This window comes from Polypterus senegalus, chromosome 9 (assembly GCF_016835505.1).
Source record: "Polypterus senegalus isolate Bchr_013 chromosome 9, ASM1683550v1, whole genome shotgun sequence".
NCBI classification, from domain to species: domain Eukaryota; kingdom Metazoa; phylum Chordata; class Cladistia; order Polypteriformes; family Polypteridae; genus Polypterus; species Polypterus senegalus.
This window is the reverse complement of record NC_053162.1, coordinates 47,475,616-47,495,208: the sequence shown is the minus strand read 5'-3', so window position 1 is coordinate 47,495,208 and position 19,593 is coordinate 47,475,616. Positions and strand designations below refer to the sequence as shown.

The following is a 19,593-nucleotide window of genomic DNA, read 5'->3' as shown; positions in this document are numbered from 1 at the left end:
CACCTGTTATTTTTACTATGACATTTAAATCTAGCACCTCAGTCTGTTCACCTCACACGTTTGTATGTCAGTAGCTCCTCTCTATCCCTTTCTTATATGCATCTTTGCTCTCGGTCAGATTGTTTAATAGAATGTCAGATGGGAGATTAGGAATATTGTATTTTAATCCCTCAGCAACAAAAGCACTCCATGATGCTCAATGAGGTTATTTCACATACTGCTGCAGTAAGAAAGTACAATTAGTAAAGACAGGCTTATCATTCGGTACAGGATTCACACTTGGATGAATGTTTGTAATTTTACTGCACATGTAGAGACATTTGTGACTCCTAGTTTAAGAATCACTGCTGTAGTGCATTGAGGGGCGAGGGATTGTGTGCCACACTGACTTTACAGCACATCTTCCTGTTAACTTCTGGTGCTGAAATTTCCAAAATGCTAGTACCATATTGTTTTAAAACCGGGTTTGATGGTACTTTTTTAGTACCAGTATACTACGCAACCCCATTGCAGTGTTTTCATAGAACATGGAATTAAAAGCACATCGTCAGCATCAGTTTGAAGCGGGGAAAGAAGAAAACATGAGATGGCAAATTGTGGACGGAGTGAGTGAGATGTGATTGAAGCGGCTTGCTTTCAGTGCATCCATAAACACAGCAGACCTTACTATGTATACAAATCGAGAATGAACGGTGGTCTTACTTTGTAAAGACAAAAGAACTGATGCAGCATGCTACTTGGCAATGAGTGAGGCACCTTTTAGGGAGAAGAAAAGATTTGAGTACAGCAATACTGAAATGGATTTGCAGGTACTGAGTAACATACACACACAATTGCACATATTGAACACACACACAGTTTTATGGCAAAAAGTTCACAGTTTATTCCTGTACTAGGCTGACACGCATTTTAAGGCGACCGACTTTTAAGTTGACCACTTCTTAAGGCGATTCAATATGTAGATCAATTTGATATTTTATACAAACTCATTAATTTGGTTATATTGCATTTGAGCGGTATTACTTTAATACTCGTAGTTTCTGTTATTTTTGTGATGAAATGTAAACTTTTTTTCTATATTGAGGTCGCCCTTTTGAACCCCCCTGATATTTACTACGCGGTGAGGCATTTGTACTCCATCAACATTAATTATTTCCAGAGACATAATTTTGTCTATTTTTCCAGCGCTTCACGCACAAAAGCAAGGGAACGATGGGAGCATCAGAACTCTGCTCACATCATGTTGCTTTGTACCGCAAGCTGCAAGTAGTAAGTCTGTGATAAGCGGAATACCGCTACGCTTTCCACTCACGGGACGGAAGGACAATCCTGACCGCTTTTATATAGTAAGAAAGAAGAAGAAGATATCGCATAGTCTGGAATAGAAAATCATCTTTTACCTGGAAAAACGAAACTACAAATCCCATCATGCATTGCATAATGGATGGGGCGTGTGTGAAACTCTGCGCCTGCTTTGCACTCACGGGACGGGAGGACAATCCCGACCACTTTTATATAGAAGGATTTGCATACATTGTCTAGTATTCTATACAATACAATACAATAAAATACAGTTTATTTTTGTATAGCCCAAAATCACACAGGAAGTGCCGCAATTGGCTTTAACAGGCCCTGCCTTTTGACAGCCCCCCAGCCTTGACTCTCTGAGAAGACAAGGAAAAACTCCCAAAAAAACCTTTTAGGGAAAAATGGAAGAAACCTCGGGAAAGGCAGTTCAAAGAGAGACCCCTTTCCAGGTAGGTTGGGCGTGCAGTGGGTGTCAAAAGTAGGGGGTCAATACAATACAATACACAGAACAGAACAATTCCTTAATACAGCATAATAAAAATTTTAGAAGTACGGTTTAACAGTAAATGATATAACATAATTAGGTTTGGATATTTTTAGAGTCCTGGAGACCTCATCCATCTAGCTGCATCCCCATTTGGCCATGCCACGGCTGAAACGTTGCTCTGATGAAAGGACCCCTCTTTCCCATGATTCCTGTGATCCTCCATCAGGAATGACTTTACCATAGGCAGGCAAACAACTTGGCAAGTGGGCCGTGGCACCAATTGCCACATTTGGGTACCGAGAAAAGAAACAGAATAGGTGAGGGTTAGTATTCAAATATAATTATCATGTTACTTATGTTACTTATGTAACAGCAGAAACGCATCTATTTATGCTTGATTGAGATTCACGTATCACGGTGTTTGTTGGTCGAGTACTGAGTTTAGAATCTTTCTCATGCTTCTAATTTGTCTTTCCCTTACGCCCCCATGATGAGAGACTGATAGTGGACTGAAAATCTATTTGATTAATTTTTTTCTTCACAGCATTGCATATTTTTCCTTGGTCAATGTTTTAACTGCTTCATATTGTTTTCTTTCCGTCCCAACAAAGTTTGTTCCTTTATCTGAGTTTACAATTTTTACTTGTCGTCTTCTACAAATGAATCAACACATGGCTTCGATGCACAAATCAGTGTTGAGGCCATGAGCAACATCGATGTGTACAGTTCTTAATTATTAAAGAAGTGAAAATTACTCCATACCTCTTTTTTAACTTGAAAAGGTCCAAAATAATCAACTACAGCTTTGGTGAAAAATGGATGGTTAGTTAAGAAGCAATCTTGGGCTATTTTTTGCTCACTTACTTTCTCATTGTGTCTTAGGTACTTTAATATAATTTTCGTGATAATGGAATTAACTTTGATGTATCCAGTTTTGGGTTTGGTTTTATTGTCAATTTGATTTTTATTTTTATACGTTCAGTGATAAGCATCTTTGGCTTTCTCTGAGACTTTAAGATTGAATGATTTCAAATTGTCTTTTAAGCGCAGTATGTTTCTTTTAACTTGAGAAATCATTCCACTGCTTTCTTTGGTCATAGTTGGTTATGAGTTTATTCATAAATTTGGCAATCTCTTCTGTATTTGAAAAGTTAACTGTGCAGATTTTTATCTTTTTTTGATTTTTCTGGTTTCTTTGGCCTCTCATGTTCTGGCTTCAGTAAGAATGCTGGGAATTGAATGTCATGAACGTGGAGTTTCTGAGCACAAAAGTCTTAAAAACACCCTGAGAATGCCCACTAGAGGGGGAAAATTGTCAAAACCCTAGTGACAAAAAGCAAATGTAGAATCTTTATAGATAAAAGGTTTATTTTTTAAACGAATGCTGTAATGGGCAGAAAAGGTGAGGAAGGAATTGCCAAAAATGGCATCCTCTAACAATGTCTAAATACACAAATCCAATTTATAATGAATTGCAGCAAACCATATAACCAATATATCAACCAGTGTGGGAAATATTACAAGTGCTATTAACACTAAATCATCAGAAAATTGATATGTATAATATACAAATCCTTTCTGTCAAACAAATGACTGGAGACCAGAGAGTGATCATCGCATAGTGTAGCGTGACATTTACACAACACTGTATGTACAAACAAATAATAGAACAAACTTTTTTTTTCCTAGACAAATATATGAGTGTTCCATAAGAATAGTCTGACTAGTAAATCCGGCTACGTCGCCACAGCCGAGTAAAGCAGCTTCATAAAAATAAGGACCAAGGTTAGATAGGATGGAGTAGCAATAAATAAATAACAGTATAAGATAAATAAAATAAAGCCTGCACATCATACTGAATATTTTTTAAAAATCAACTTTTAGAATACTAAATATAAACTAATTAGCAGCTAAACGACTGCTTTTATAATTGTAACTTGTATATAGATGAGAATCAAGTGTTTTTACTTATAAATAAATAAGTGAAAATGTTTGCATTCTTTTGTAAAGAATTTCATGTGCGTTTCTGCTGATACAGAGTAATAAAAGCTACATAACAGATGAAACATTATGAGTGAAATAACCACATCTAATGTAAAACAGGCTATACGAGTTCACAGTAGTTGAGGTCCTCACCTGTCATTTTGCTCTTCAACATTAAAATGTAATTTTATCAGTCCTAACCTTAGAACAAAACTTTCTAGAATTGCTTTGTTACATGAAAGTGTTTGGAAACTATGGTCCCCACTTTGCATGTGTAGAATGACAGTCCCTACTTAGTACGGTAAACGTTTGTGTGTGTGTTTGCGCGCGCACGTGTGTGTATGTCTGCGTGTGTTTGTATGTGCACGCGCGCACCGTACAATGGACTGGCGCACAATCCAGGTGTTGTTCCCGCCTGGCGCCTGATGCATGCTGGGATAGCCTCAAGCGGCTTCACTAGGCTACGTGTTTGAAATGGATGGTTGAATTTGGGATTTGCTAGTTATGTGGAATGAATGTCCTGTTGAAGAAATGTGAACGAGACAAGATTAACGTGAACGATATCTCGACAAACAACCTCTTAGGTTGTGCTAGCAAAAGGAAACCAACAGAACTGCAAAGCGTTTCTGAGTCTGGAAATTTCGGTGATGCCCAAATGAGGAGTGAAAACCCCGCTGTTTAAAATGCCGCAGAGCAGATAGCAGTAGGTGGCTGGAATACAGGAGGTCGAAAGACAGTATTCCTTTTTTTTCTTTTTGCTCCAAAAAAGGCAGGCATTTTGGTGATAACGTGACTGAGGGCAGATTCACTCTTGGATTCATGACTGGAAATGTACGATTAGGCATGCAAGTCACGTACAAACTAACGGAGAGGTGCTTTCTAAATGCACACCTCACAAGGAATGCCATTGCCTTTACTGGCCTCAGTGATAACGGTTATTATCTGAGATGTGCCCGTGTCTCGAACGTATTCTCACAAAGGTAGGCAGTCAGTTATTTTCACCTTTTGCAAATGGATTAGTGTTAGCATAAATCCATTCAAATTAAACGATGAAAAAAACTCGTATGAAGCCGTTTACAAAATTATGTTTTTAAAATAAATATAAGTATGTATTTATGTAAATAGATAAATGATCAACTTCCCTTTGGCCTTTAACAGTAGTATAAAAGTTTTTGAATCACTCGTGAGAAATAAAGACCCACATATTTATGAAATTCTGGAGCTTCCATTAAGAAATATGTCAAAATAACTAAACACAAAGTTGAATGTAGAATTATAGCCAGACATAGTCAAAAATCACAGGTGGAACAAAATGCAGATGAACATGGGATAAATACAACAGGATGAGAGCATGAATGAGAAAATAAGAAAGATGCCAGGCAATTTACATCGCAGTTTTAACAAGAAAGACAATTGGAAAATATTGGCACTAATTATGTGATTTGTAAAATCATTAAATTGAAGAAAACACTTGATTACTTCAAATGCTTAATCCCAATTATCTAACCATAGCTTCAGTAGGAGTTAGCTTGACCAGCAATTAAACTGAGTGGGCAGTTGAATAATGAGAAATTGCAGATACAGAAAACTCATGCGTTCATTTCAAAAGGATCGGACTACTGGAAAAGCAGTTTAAACTGCTACTTTAATTACTTAAAATATGCCATGAGGTTTATTTCCAGGATTAGGAAGTGTAACCGTGTAACTCCTCTTCTAATGTCTCTTCAATGGCTTCCATGAAAGTTTCAGGCTGATTTTCAAAATATACCTTGTGACATGTACAGTAGATCTTTAAGTAGCTTGATCTGTTTTTATCCAACAGAACGTCACCCTTGATCAGTTTGATAATCAAGGGCATGAACAGGAAATTAGTCACAGTATGAAAAACTTTTTACTAAAATAACAGACTATAACATTACGAGACTTTCTTAATACGACAGAGGGTTATACCAGGCTTCAATGCTATGGGCACATGGCGGAAAAAATTGCCGGGGCATCACAAGTTCCACTTACACACATCAGGGGTCTGTTTAGGATGAACAATCAGCCTTATTTCCACGTTATAAAATGATGCACCTTACAGTTAAAAAAAAAGGTTTTCTAAACTTCAAAGAGTTGTGATTATAGGACCAGAACAATTAAGCATCATTTTCCTAGAAACACAAGCTAAAAATGGCATTCTGGAGAATGCAAAGATGTTGCTAGATTCAGACAGCTTTTGATTAAGGAACAATAACTGAACAAAGTGTATAAGATTACAAAAATAATTGGCGACAGCACAGACGTTAAAGATGCAATCTCGCTGGTCCAAAGCCCAGGGTTCAAATGCTGGCTCCAGTGTGGAGTTGGCAGGTTCTCCCGAGTTTGTGCCGCAGTTTTCTACCCTGTTAAATTGCGACTGGAAATTGATCCATTATAATTACACAAATGGTGCAACAGAACGTTGGACTTTTCATGGCTCTTAGCTGACTGATTAGCGCTGGTCTGCTTGATTCGTAACTCTATGTGAGTGGTCTTTTTTGACTCTGTAATTAAACAATCGAAGTGACATCGCACCTCCTTGATGACGGAGTCCCTTTTGAGATATGCAAAAACTTGCCCACCCCCCCGTGGGCCCGGAGTGCAGAGGTGGGCTGACAAGTTGAGCTACAAAGTTTCGACAGACCCTGCAGCCTGATAGATTTGTAAGCGAGGAGCCAAGCGAAGTGAGCAATGGAGGAGCTGGCGAGGGAGAGCATCAGCCTACTAGCCAAACCGGCGCTGGATTGGGACGGACCAGGCCTGTCCTCCTCCGGAGCAGTCTTCATTATGCTCAAGTCGGCCTTGGGGGCCGGATTGCTCAACTTCCCTTGGGCCTTCAACCGGGCCGGCGGAGTTCATACCGCCCTTGGTGTCGAGCTGGTAAGTACCCAATTTGTGTAATTGACGCATAATCGGCCATCAATCAAGCAGGATTGGTTCATGCTTGAATTTGGATCAGCAAAATGTAACTGCAGCTTTTTTGTATTTTTAAATGCACCATTGTTCAAAGCATATGATAATCAAAATTGTTTGTGTAACCTTAAGATTTAAGAGCTTTATATTAAAAAGTTGTGTATGCGCATGCGTGCGAATGCTTGGTGGGAATATTTGAGAGTTCAGCTAAAGCGTCACCTGCATTACACATTTTCAACCACAATAAACCGAGATAAGCGAGTGAAAAGAGAAGGACAAACATATTAGTTCCATTGACCTTTTCTGAATATACGTGGCACTACATTGGATGAGCTTATGTAAAACTAATTAAAGTAAATTTAAAGAGATTTTGGCGATCTTTTGGAAATTGGGTAAATTGATTTAACGTGCTTTAAAATGTGCGTCTTCCCACGATCAGACAGTTGATAGCGTTGGGTGCTGCAGGGTGTATAATGGGGATGTGTGGCATTCTGGAGGAGGAGATCTGATGGGGATTACAGCGAGCATATCACCCATTTTAACAGATCTTACATCCTTATGTTTTCCTTTTCACCCGTGATCTCATGGACAAAGTGGAGGCGGCAGACTGGGCGCTTGTCTCGCAGATCACTTTCGTGAATAGTTGGCAACAGGGGGATGTCAACAAGCCAACTTCACATTCGCGATTCGGATGGAGGACTAGGACAGGAGCTGAATGGTAGCTGCGGTGTTGATGAGGTGCCTGTAGAAGTCTTAATCGGAGATATCGTTTGTGCAGTTTACACCTACAGTATATCGGTACACCTTTGGGTATTCTGGGGTCAGAGAGGCGTCCATTTACGGTATACCGACCAGTCGCAAAGTTCTGCGTGATTTACAACATGCATTCAGCCGTAGAATGTTTGACCGGATTTCTCCAATTTAGGTTCGCCGATAGCCTTAGCCCGCAAAACACTTAAAATATTCTCATGAACTGGGCGCTAGTTCTTCACGAAACTCGTCGGCGTGGAGTCCGATTACTTCCATTGTGGATGTACGTCAAGTCTTATTTGGAGGATATACAGACTCCACAGAGAATACAGTACATGGGTGAAACAGCTTTGGCAGAGACCTAAAGGATTTTATACGGAAAACAATCGAATCCAAGTTATTTTTTTTAACTGTGGAAATGTTCCTAATTCAGTCATCTCTTACCCTCGAATATTCGAAGGCCAGAACCCCCAAAAACGGGATCATTCACCTGTGTTGACATCGACAGCCTGCCACACCCAACAATGGCATCGTTTTTAGAAAAGGTGCGGCGGTCATAGGAGAAATCATGCAGAAAACAAAGAGAGAGTCATGAGTTTTACACCACCATTACAAAACGGTGCATTTCATCGATCAAGATGGACAGACGTTCATGCAACAGCTACCAGTACAATTTAGAGAATGCATTTTTAATATCTGTGATGGGTGTATAGCGCTGGGTTTTTGTACACGACGAAGCCGGGAGAGGCGCAGGTCCTCCACCACCCTGGCCTGAAGTAGTGTGTTAAAAAGAATATTTGTGCATATCAGATGAGTGAAGCTCACGCTCAATCGGATATTTAAGTGCTAAAGGTGTGTGTACGTTTTGTGGATTGTGCGATAATACTGCTCATCAATACTCTATTAACGTTTAACTCGTTTTTTAAATCCATTTTACCAGTTTAACAAGCCCACACGCGCATTTAGTTCTACTGGGAAAATTCCATTCATCGTGAAGACTGGCATGCTAATCTGCAACCCCTAACCAGCCCGAGACGTGTGCGAGTGTAAATGCGGGTGTGTGCGTGAAGAGACCTTGCGGTTTACTAGCCGAACATGCAGGCTTGCATCTTGCCTTGCACTCAGTCTTTTTCTAGGCCAGGTTCCTGCCTCTAACAACTAGCTCAACACAACTAAGTTGACCCGGGTGTATGAATGAACAACTGGTAACTCACTGCAAGAATGTATCCTTTCATTCGCGCCGTATGGTGGCGTAGTGGTTGTGCTGATTCCTTGCAACATGAAGAGCCAAGTTCGTGTTTCGGGTGCGCCCTGCGTCGGGCTTGGCCAGTGGTTTCCTTGCACAGTCCAAAGACATGTAGATTTATTTATACTGATGATGCCCAATTGTCCCTCATATGTGTTTGCCCCTGCTTTAAACCCAGTACTTGCTTGGATAGGCTCCAGCTTCCCTGCAACCCTCTTCTGAATACATGGGGTTAGACATTTGATGTATGGATGGATGTAATTCAGCATAACACAAGAATGATCATTGCTCAAACAAGTGCATTTTTAAACCAAAAACCATTTATGTTTTGTGTACATCAGCATCAATAAAGATCTTAATTCTTTCATTATCAATGACCTCTCATTAAATTTGAAGTTTATTTAAATATGTGTATTGTCCTTGAGCTGGGCCCTGAGGTGTGCTGGCCCTTTACAAACCAGAGCTGGAAATGTTATGTGATCAGTTCAAATTATTGGAGATCGGATAAACCAGACAAAGCAGAGGGCTCGATACACCAAACTGCATGTCACAACAAATGATGATGATAATGACTCTGCTCGTTTTAAACATCTTGCATAATTTTAAAAAGGTAATTTTCTTAAGTAAACATTTTTTATGGTGTAGCACCATGTGCAGGTCAGTGACTGGGAGACGTAATACCAGCAGGAGTGGAGCAGCCGGGACTTGAGAAATATCCGACCAAAACGGGGAGTGAAGTGTGCAATCAAAAAGGTCCAGTTTTACATTTGTATGCTTTATTCATTTATTCTAGGTATGTACCTGTAGAATGGCCTGAAGGCAAAAGACAGGGCTTTAAGTCATTGGTCTGTAATTGTATGACTGATCAAAATAATTTCTTGTGATCTGCGCATTTATAAAAGAACAGTTTAACTGGTAGAATCCTTTAAGATGGCCTTCTTTATCAATGGTGCATCCATTAATTTTTGAACCTGTGTAATTCACTTATCTGTTCAACCTGATGACAGCAGGAGCCAGCATTGCACACTGTGGCATTTCATTTTCACTCTTGCAAACATTTTTACTTGATAATATGCAGGGGCCAACATTTGAAAGTAACTGGAAAACAAGGAGAACACACAAGCTTCCCATAGGCAACTTTCCACAGATTTGAAGATGTGTACTCACTCGGAGCTGTCCACTGCAGCGCTAAATACTGAGCCGTGGTGCTGGCCACATAAATTAGAAGTTAATTCAGGCCGGGAGTGAGCCTTCGTGTGACCTTCTGTGTGATGCATAGACAACAGAGTTTCAACTGTGGTTGTAGTGTCCCCCAGCTCAGAATGGTATATTGTTTCATTGTCTAAATGTCTGTCCACTCCCAGTACTGGCTGCCAAAGAAGATGTGCTCTCGTTTCATAGTGTGCCCATGTGAGGACATTGTGTTCTGCCCACACTACACAGCCATATTAAATCAATGACTGGCCACTTCATGTTTTGACATCTGCGATGCTAACCTAAAACCGCATCTTGTGGCACTTGTTTGCACCAGTACTCAAACCTGCTTAATTCAGCTTTATGGAGAGAAATGGAAATTGTGGGCCCCTGCTGGACCCTTGTTTTACAGACCCAAAGTTGAATTTTAAACCCACGTTCCGTCAGTATGCAGAGCTGCCATGTTCTTCCTATCTCATTTTGGGCTTTCCTTCATTTATTAATGTCTCCCTCCCACATCCCAAAGACTTCCATGTTCAGTTGAATTCTAAATTGTTATCGCCTGTTGCTCTGTCCATAGTTGGTTGCTGCTTTGTCAAGGAGACCATGAATTGAAACAATCAGGCCACATGTTAGGGCCATTAGAGAAGGAAAACCTGTGCAGACTTTACACACTACCTATCTATCTATCTAAAAAATAATGGTTCTGGGTTGTGTGGTTCCTCATAATGCCATTACTTGATGAAGGACCATTTTATTTTGGGTAGGATTGTTTGCATGTGACAATGATAATTCTTTGTGCTTTGAAGAGGTTTCTAATATGTGGGCAAAACTGAGATGTTCAATGTATAGTAGGTGGCCTAGCAGGATACTCCCAAAGAAAGAACATTTAAAACTGTATACAGCAATCGTCCTTTTAAACTCATGAAGCCATTTGTATTCTACAAAGCTGTTATTTATGGAGTCTAAATAATTGTTCTTTCTAGACCCTTCACGATGGCTCATATGGAAACCAATAATAGTTCCCCACTGGCATTGTTATGAACCACTTTGGCACCTTTTATTTTTAAGATGATAGGTCTAAAGCTTTAAACACTAGGCAAGTGAAAATATAAGTTTGTGAAATGTTATTTTGTGCTATTTCGAAGGTTGCTGATCACACATATGATTGATTGAATATTTTTGATATTTGATTCTTTAACCAGTGGTCCTTGCCCTCTCAGAGCCCAGGGCCGTCTCTAGGCTCGTGGTGGCCCCTTCGCCCGCCAATGTCAATATGGTATCTTATGCACGGCGGACACTGCATTGCCGCCTCGTGCTCGTGACACAAGAGTTTAACTTATGATAAAGTTCGGCATTGCACCTTCCTGTGACGCAATGAAAGCCTCCTAAGCCGCCTTTCTCTTTCGTTTCGAATAACCAGATTCGTGTACTCGAAATCTCTTCATTTTGCTTAGAATGGGTATGCGAACGTCTTGTGTCCCCTTTCCGACCAGATATGCAGTATGACTATTGCGCTAACACTATAATGCTTTATTAAAACTAGGCGAAACATTAACTTGTAAGACGACTCACCCAATTGCACTAGCTCCGCTTCAGCTGTCAGTTGTGTCGTTATTTTCTCTTTCTGTTTTATATTCAATATATAGGCCTATTGGCTTGGCGGCCCTGTGCAGGTGCCCAGTTTGCACGTGCCCAAGGCCGCCCCTGCAGAGCCACTCTCTAGGCACATGAAACATTGCTATTTAAAGGTCAGTGTTTGTTTATGAATATGATGTTATTTTTATGCATAATTAGTGATCTAGGTCTCTATGGATCTCTATCAGAGGGTCAAAAAATGACACATTTCTATTACAATTGAGGACATTTAGACTTTTAAACTGAAGCACATTCTAAATTTTTCAAATATCTGGCACAGCTTGTGAACTTCAATCTAATGAAGTATATCATTCCATTTCTTTTGAGCAGACCGGATTAAGGTGGTTTACTCCAAATCAGACTTTTTCGTATTCCAATTTGAGGAGTCCCGTTTGCCCGAGTCTGTACTTGGAGGTTTCAGACTTTTCCCAGATAGTCCGCTCTCCGTCACACACATTTGAGTTTCTGCGCCTCCGCACTTCTTCCGTTTTTTGTAAGGTTTTGCTTCGCGTTCAACGACTTCATTGAAATTGTGAAAGTCGTACTGGACCGTATGTAAATACCACATGTAGGCCTACCTATCTAATTTGGTTCTCAATCTTTTTTTCCAATAAATGCATTCAATTTCTCATTGATTCGACGCGGTGTATTTTTTTTTTTTTTTTTGCTGCTTTCTTTTAGCCGAGGGATTTTCGGATTAATAGAGTTAATCATTCTGTCATTTGGAGACCTGCGCTAACTGCCCCTCGTGCATTTGAGTGTGTTATTCGTGAAGATAATCGGTCTCCGGGCCAGTCTTGCTGTATTTTTAGTTCCAATCGTCTAATGACTCTGCCTTCCTTCTAGGATATTGCTAATTAACACCTTATTAGCAGCCTTAGTAATAAAGATAAATTCAGGATCAATAAATAATGCCGCTAATCCCGCAGCGTCTTTATGTGCTTTTCTTTTTAGATTTATTGCAGACAAAAAAGGAAAACATAAAATCCTCTTAAACTGCGATTTAATCTCGACTGCTGAAGTCCTGTCCCTGGGGATTTAACGTCTGTTCTCCGTGGGGTTTTCCTACGAAGACAACGCCCAACAGCCCCAGTTGAGTTGAGGGGTCCAACGCGATACGCGTACATGTAGTGATGCCACTCTAAAGGGTTCTTTACATGTAAAATCGGTTCTTTTGGCTTTGACCCCCCCTTTCATATCGTAACTGACACTGCCACAGACCCGTCTTTATATGAATATTAGAGACCGGCATCGTTAAGATTGTCCCTGCACTTTTAAAGTTAAAAATACCAGAGCGGCCCTTTCGCTATAAGGAAGCATTTTTAGTTCCCAGAAAGAACTATCAGCATGAAGGCTCCAGAAAGAAACCTTTTATATGACTCGGTGACATTCCATTAACAAACGAAGAACTGATACTGGATTTCTGAAATACCAGTTTATTCCTGATTTTTAAACGGAATCTTGTTGCACATTATAACGCAGGCCACGTCCAGGTCTTCTTGATCTGCTCAATTAAACTAATTGTGTATAACTGAAATCCTTCTGGAACGCCAATCATAATTGGACAACGCCTAAGCCTTTTATGGAATTTACAAAAGCAAATTAAATACACAGTCGTATCAAAGTGCATAAAACAATGAGATTAAATTATTTAAACCGACACCATGGGGTAGAACTAAAAAGAAAATTCGCTGAATCCCACATCTAATTTAATTAAAAAGGAAAGCGCAAAGGACCCCGCTAATTACGTGTGCGGTGCCCATGGCTCCATAAGGCGGACATCTGAAGGGTTTGCAGGGCTCTGATTTTCAGACGGGTGTCAGTGCTGTCCACGGACGAGATTGCATTGAGCTAACGCGACAAGAGTGTGTGTGTTGGGGGGGTTTGTGGAGGGTCACACACGGGTCAAACTGCTAACCTAAAGTAGCGTGTACCAGATAAGGAGTATTTGCCGACCTCACCGAGGTGCGAATGCGGCTTCTCTTCTCACACTGACCTGATAATTAAGTAATGGTGGAGGATGGCAGCTGCCATGCAGTGGCGATTTGCTGATCTTTGCAACCTGACGTTCAGGCCAGAGGCGGTTTCTGATGTATGGCGTTATTTCAGTGCCACTATTCTGAGCACACTTTTGTGGCACACTTATAACGGTGTACAGAGAGTTGAGCGCTCGCAGCAGAGAATGTTGTGAGCGCAAGCAACACATTGCGAGCAAGCGCAAATGAAAAAACTGAGCGAGAGGGGGTGCTATTGTGTGTGTGTATATGGATAAGCGCAAACACTGAAATACATTTTTTGCACGCAGCCATGAATTTTGTTCACTCAAATTCAGCTTTTGTACGCTCAAAATAAATTTCTCCTCAAAATGCAACACTTGCACTTGCAATCTTTTTTTACGTGCGCTCAGAATAGTGGCACTGAAATAACGCCATACTGATGGATGCCTCATACTGTGGATTGTGTAGCATTTTGGAGAAATAATGAAAATCACACAAACCCATTTAAGGGTCTCCTAAACACTGCACAGTAAAATGTTTCATTGCCATTAAAGATTAAAGTAAATTTTAGAATATGATATGAGAAAAGTATAAAGAGTTTTATCAGGGCTTAAGGAGTTGCTTCACTTTGGCATGGAGACCCTAAACCACCTTGACCAGACTGCCCTGCTCTGATCTGCATTAAATAATCTGATGTGTGTGAAATTTCATCTTCCATCTTTAGTGAGTGAGCCTTGTAAAATGGCTGATGGCTTCCAACTTACCATCAATTGGTTTACATTTTTTGACCCAGCTAGCCTGCACCCTTCAAATCTTAAAAGGAGCATGAGGGTTCTATCCTTAGGGCTTCTGGAACATCCTGATCCTGCCGTTCTCAAACCTGCTTAATCTAATTCGGGGTCCTGGGAGTTGGAGTGGTGGGTACCTTCCTAGAGGGAGCACAAGAGCATCACAAGGCCAATGAGGAATTACCAGGTAACCAAACCTGCGTGTTTCTGGACTCCTAGGGGTAAAACCACAAGGACAACACACAAATCCTAGGTTTTCTAGTATGTACTTAATGTAATTCTCTAGAAAGTCTTGCTTCTTGTAGTACGTGGTAGTGTCTCTGTGCTGGGCATTGCAAGGTTCATTTCAGCTGAGGGGCTGACCAACTGACCCCGCAGTGTTCTTGATACCCTGAACTTTTCAGTTTAGCGCTGGGGATTGTAGTTCCTTGCCTTACTAAAACGAGGGCTGCCTGTTAGAAGTGGTTGGGATTTTATTTTATTTTTATTCATTATGTGTTTGCACTTCCCCTTTGAGCTTTTCTCAATCAGTGCTACGTAGCACATGCCAGAGAAGACCTACAAAATGTCAGGTTACATTTACTCCCTAAAAGGTAGTCTCATTTCATTTTTTTTGGTAATGCAAAAGGTGTGTGAACTTTGCATGTTTTGCTAGTCAGTAGTAAAGGAGAGACAAACGTTTGTTAGGTGAGTTCATGTAAACATTCGAGAACTCTGCACACATAAAGGGAAACTCTGGTATGGTCCTATTGGAGAACGCCACTGCTAAACTGGTTTAACTCCATTAGCTTGTTAGGGATGGGCTTGGATGCTCTTTTACACCAAATTTGTATTTATTTGGATTGAATGTTTGGTTTTTTTTTTTTTCATATGTTGTGATAGTAATTTGTGAAGTGACTTGCATCTTAACTAGCAGGGGGTGCTATCAGACAAAGTGGGGCTTCACAAGATGCCAGATTCTTTAAAGGAATGACGGCTGATATTTTAGGGATCCCCCTAATAAACCTGCTAGGGGCAGCCTTTACGTGGTCATGACCATCTGGTGTTCAATGGCAGGGGAGTACAGAAACGTTTGGGGCCAGTAAGGGAAGCTCGAAGAATAAGACACCAGGGATTCTACATGACATTCAAGACCCTGAAAATAAATCCTGGGTACACCCTGAAGAAGTGGTGACTTGAGAGAGGACTCAACAGGTGAGTGAAGGTGACCAGGAAAGTGGACCAGCAGCCTCATGTGCACAGTTAGGCCTGTCGGGCTGTCACGTAGTTGTTTGGTTTTTTTCCTTTTTTTGTATTTTGTGTTCTCCATTTTAATATTACTATTTCCTTGTATTAAAATCCAAATTTGTGCATGGATCAAACTACTATATACCAATCCAGAAGCTTCAGTTTGTATTAACAACATTAATTCAGACTACTTTAAACTAGAACGAGGTACCAGACAAGGATGCCCCTTGTCACCACTACTTTTTGCAATCGCCATTGAGCCACCGGCAGCTCACTGTCAAAATGCTTATCAGATAAAGGGGATTATCAGAAAAGGACTTGAGCAGAAAATGTCTGTATATGCAGATGATCTGGTACTGTATATATCAGACCCACAAAATACGGAGCCTGCAGTCCTAACAGCACCTTACAGAATTTTCAAAGATTTCTGGTCTCAGAATTAATTTGAATAAAAGTGCGCTCTTCTCAGTGAATTTTCAAGCACACAATATTAGATTGGACACCTTCCCTTTTATCATCGCTGATCAGTTTAAATACCTCGGGGTGAACATCACAAGTAAATATAAAACTTTTTATCAACAAAATTTTGCTGTATGTATGAAACAAATTAATTAAGACTTGCATAGATGGTCAAGCCTTCATCTCACTTTAGCTGGAAGAATTAACTTTGTTAAGATGAATATCCTTCCTGAGCTTCTCTTTTTATTTCAAAACATTCCAATATACATCAATAAATATTTTTTAAGAAATTAGATTCAACCATAGCCTCATTTATTTGGAACTGAAAACATCCATGAATCAAAAGAGCGACCCTACAAAGACCTAAAGCGGAAGGTGGCACAGCTCTACCTAACCTTCAGTTTTATTACTGGGCAGCAAACATACAAACTATAAAAACCTGGACACAAATAGATGAACACACACTGGCTTGGTCTGTAATAGAAATAAAATCCTGCAGTTCCTCTTTATATTCCTTGCTTTTTGCCCCAACAAATGCAGATTATCACCAATATACTAATAACCCAATTGTGCTTCACTCACTCAGAATATGGAATCAATGTAGGAAGTATTTTAAGATGGAGAATCTTTTATCTGCGGCACCTCAGCACGAGAACCACCTTTTTCAACCCCCTGAAACGTACACAGTTTTTAATATCTGGAAAACATTTGGGATTAAATCACTTAGAGATCTGTACATAGACAACATCTTTGCATCCTACGAACAATTTCATTCTAAATTTAATTTTCCAGCAACACATTTCTTTCACTATCTTCAAATTAAAAACTTTGTTAAACAGAACCTGCCTAATTTTCCTCACCTCCCACCTCCCTCTGTGCTTGAAAAAATATTGATCAGTTTCAAGGACTTAGACAGCATCTCTGCAATTTATAAAACCATTTTACTGTTCCTCCCCTTCAAAGATCCCAGAGTACAGTGAGAAAAGGATCTCTCACTCAACATCTCAGAAAAGGAGTGGAAGGTAGCAATGCAGAGAATTCACTCGAGCTCCATATGCACAAAGCATACAATTATTCAACTCAAAATTATATATCGAGCACATCTCTCTCGTTTCAAACTCTCCAAAATGTTTCCAGGGTAAAATCCAACCTGCGAACGCTGCAATCAAGTCCCAGCCTCACTGGGTCACATGTTCTGGACCAACATCTTTAAATGCCTTTCAGAGAGCCTCGGTGTCACAATCCCTCCTAATCCACTAACAGCTGTGTTTGGTGGTCTTCCAGACGGGCTTAAAGTGGAGAAGGACAAACAAACTGTGATCGACTTCACTACACTATTGGCACGCAGACTTATTTTGTTCAACTGGGAGAATCCTAGTCCACCTCTTTTAAGTCAGTGGGTAACTGATGTTTTATATTATTTGAAATTGGAAAAAGTCAAATTCTCACTTAGAGGATCAGTGCAGAACTTTGTCAAAGCCTGTCAGGATCTAATCAATAACATTTTAGAATAAGCTCTTAGAGCACCGAGGAAGCAGATTCTCTCCCTGTTCTTTCTTTTTCTTCTCCATTCATTTATATTCACTTATTAATTTATCTATTTAATTCTTTTTACTAGCTTTAAGTTTTATTCTGCTGCCCATGCTCTCTTTCTCAGGGGTGGGGGTTGATTTATTTTCAATTCTGTTCTTGTATGTTGTGTGATTTCAATAAAATCTATAAAATTAAAAAAAAACAAAAAACCAAAACCCTTCTTGCCTTATGACTTTATTTTTCTGGTCTGTTTTGGATTTGAGAATGTCACATGGACTGCCTGCTGTTCACAAGTGTTGTGGAGTCCTATCTCCTGAGGTGTCCATGTCTGTGCTCCGTCTGCCTGTTCTCTTGGTGTTTGTGTGCTGCTTCTTTTTTTTTTTTTCCAGGTACTCTGGTCTGCGGTGGGCTGGCGCCCTGCCTGGAGTTTGTTTCCTGCCTTGTGCCCTGTGTTGGCTGGGATTGGCTCCAGCAGACCCCCGTGACCCTGTAGCTAGGATATAGCAGGTTGGATAATGGATGGTTGAGCTGTAGTTTTCCTTCTGTGCTCCATGCTGGGTTGATTTGCACTCTAAACTGGCCCAGTGTGGGTTGTTGTAGAGTTTTGGACTGGTAGCCCACGCAGCGTTATGTCCTGCCTTACAGCTGATGCTACTGGAATAGGCCGCTGTCCATCTGACCAAGCAGGTTCAATGGTGGATGGCAGAGAGCACAGTGGTTAGTAATTCTGCCTCACAGGTCATGATAGGCTGCTGTTTGTGGCGTGTGTGTGTATGTTTTTTATTTTATTTTATTTTATTATATAAGCTGAACATTTCATGGAGGGTATAAATGTATTGGCCTAAACTTCAGAATGTGCCTCCTTTAAATCGCTGTTGACCACCTTATTCACAGGTCGTATCTAAGTGTCTGCCTCACTCCTCCTTTTTGTTTGTTCAGGTCTCCTTGGTGTTCCTGGTCAGCGGCCTTGTCATCTTGGGCTATGCCTCCTCTGTCAGCGGTCAGTCAACCTACCAGGATGTGGTACGAGAAATCTGTGGGTCAGCCATTGGCAAGCTCTGTGAGGTCTGCTTCGTCTTCAATCTCTTCATGATCTCAGTGGCTTTTTTAGTGGTGGTAGAAGACCAGCTTGCAAAGTGTAAGACTACAGGAGCAGAAATTGATGGTGTCAAAAAGTGTAATGGGGGTTTCCAGGCTAGAGTGGTGCTGCTTTTTATGGGTTTGGAAATGGGGATGTCGGGATGTGGCCCATGTTTGACATGCGCTTCTTTTGAACTCATCTGTGCAGCTATCAGTGGGCGAATAGGTGACACCCTGCCACCCTGCCCATGTCACATGCTAGATGTTCATTAAGCCTTTGGCTTGTAGAATTGTTTTCTGGGCAGAGTAACCAGACTGTCTGTTGTTGGTAAAACAAAATGGAAAATAAATTTGAAGAGATCGATGGCACAAGGGTTAGGACTGCTACCTCCATTCTCTAGAGATCAGCGCTGGATTCCTGGCCTAACCATTGTGTGATGTGTTTATGCTGGCTGTATCTCAAAGACGTGAATTCAATTTAATGTTCCCATAAGAGTGAGTGCACGTGACTGTGTTCTGTGAGGGGCTGGCATTCTGGACACCATGGGTTCCTGTCTCATGGCTGCTGCCACTGGCATAGAACACGGCTGACTGTGAAAAGCAGGAAATGAATGAATGGATTAGCCTTTGGGAAAAAAGAAGTTTGTAAAAGTACTCTGTCTACCTAAATCTGCTGTATGAAACTAAAGATGTATAAATTCTGTATGATTATCTTGAAGAATTCATGTTAGTCCAGAATACTCAGAACAGCCAAACAGAGTTCATCAGGGTTAGGAATTCAACATGGTGGCACCAGCAGCAGATCTATTGATCCATCTTTTACTTTTAAGATGTTTGGCTGGATAGAGAGAGGTGTGATAAACCGCGGTCCTCTGCATCACGATTAGTTCAATGAAATGTTGCTGGAGTCATTCTGGAATATTTCTGTGTGCCATGAAGCATTATTGTGCTGCAAAAGCCCATGTGTAC

The 19,593-nt window shown here is 40.6% G+C and overlaps 1 protein-coding gene across 2 annotated transcripts in view; it reads left to right on the top strand.

Annotated features, from left to right (window-relative positions):
- Positions 1-4,238: 4,238 nt before the first annotated feature.
- Positions 4,239-19,593, top strand: part of slc38a8a (solute carrier family 38 member 8a) — a 36,249-nt gene continuing 20,894 nt past the window's right edge. Inside the window, exons 1-2 of one of the 2 annotated variants that reach the window (XM_039763076.1) lie at positions 4,239-4,758; positions 18,484-18,682. In XM_039763076.1, the coding sequence (XP_039619010.1) occupies positions 4,726-4,758; positions 18,484-18,682 (232 nt within the window). In that variant the 5' untranslated portion in view covers positions 4,239-4,725. Of the gene's footprint in view, positions 4,759-6,373; positions 6,680-18,483; positions 18,683-19,593 lie in introns of those variants that run through there. The other variant, XM_039763075.1, reaches the window with a different exon arrangement.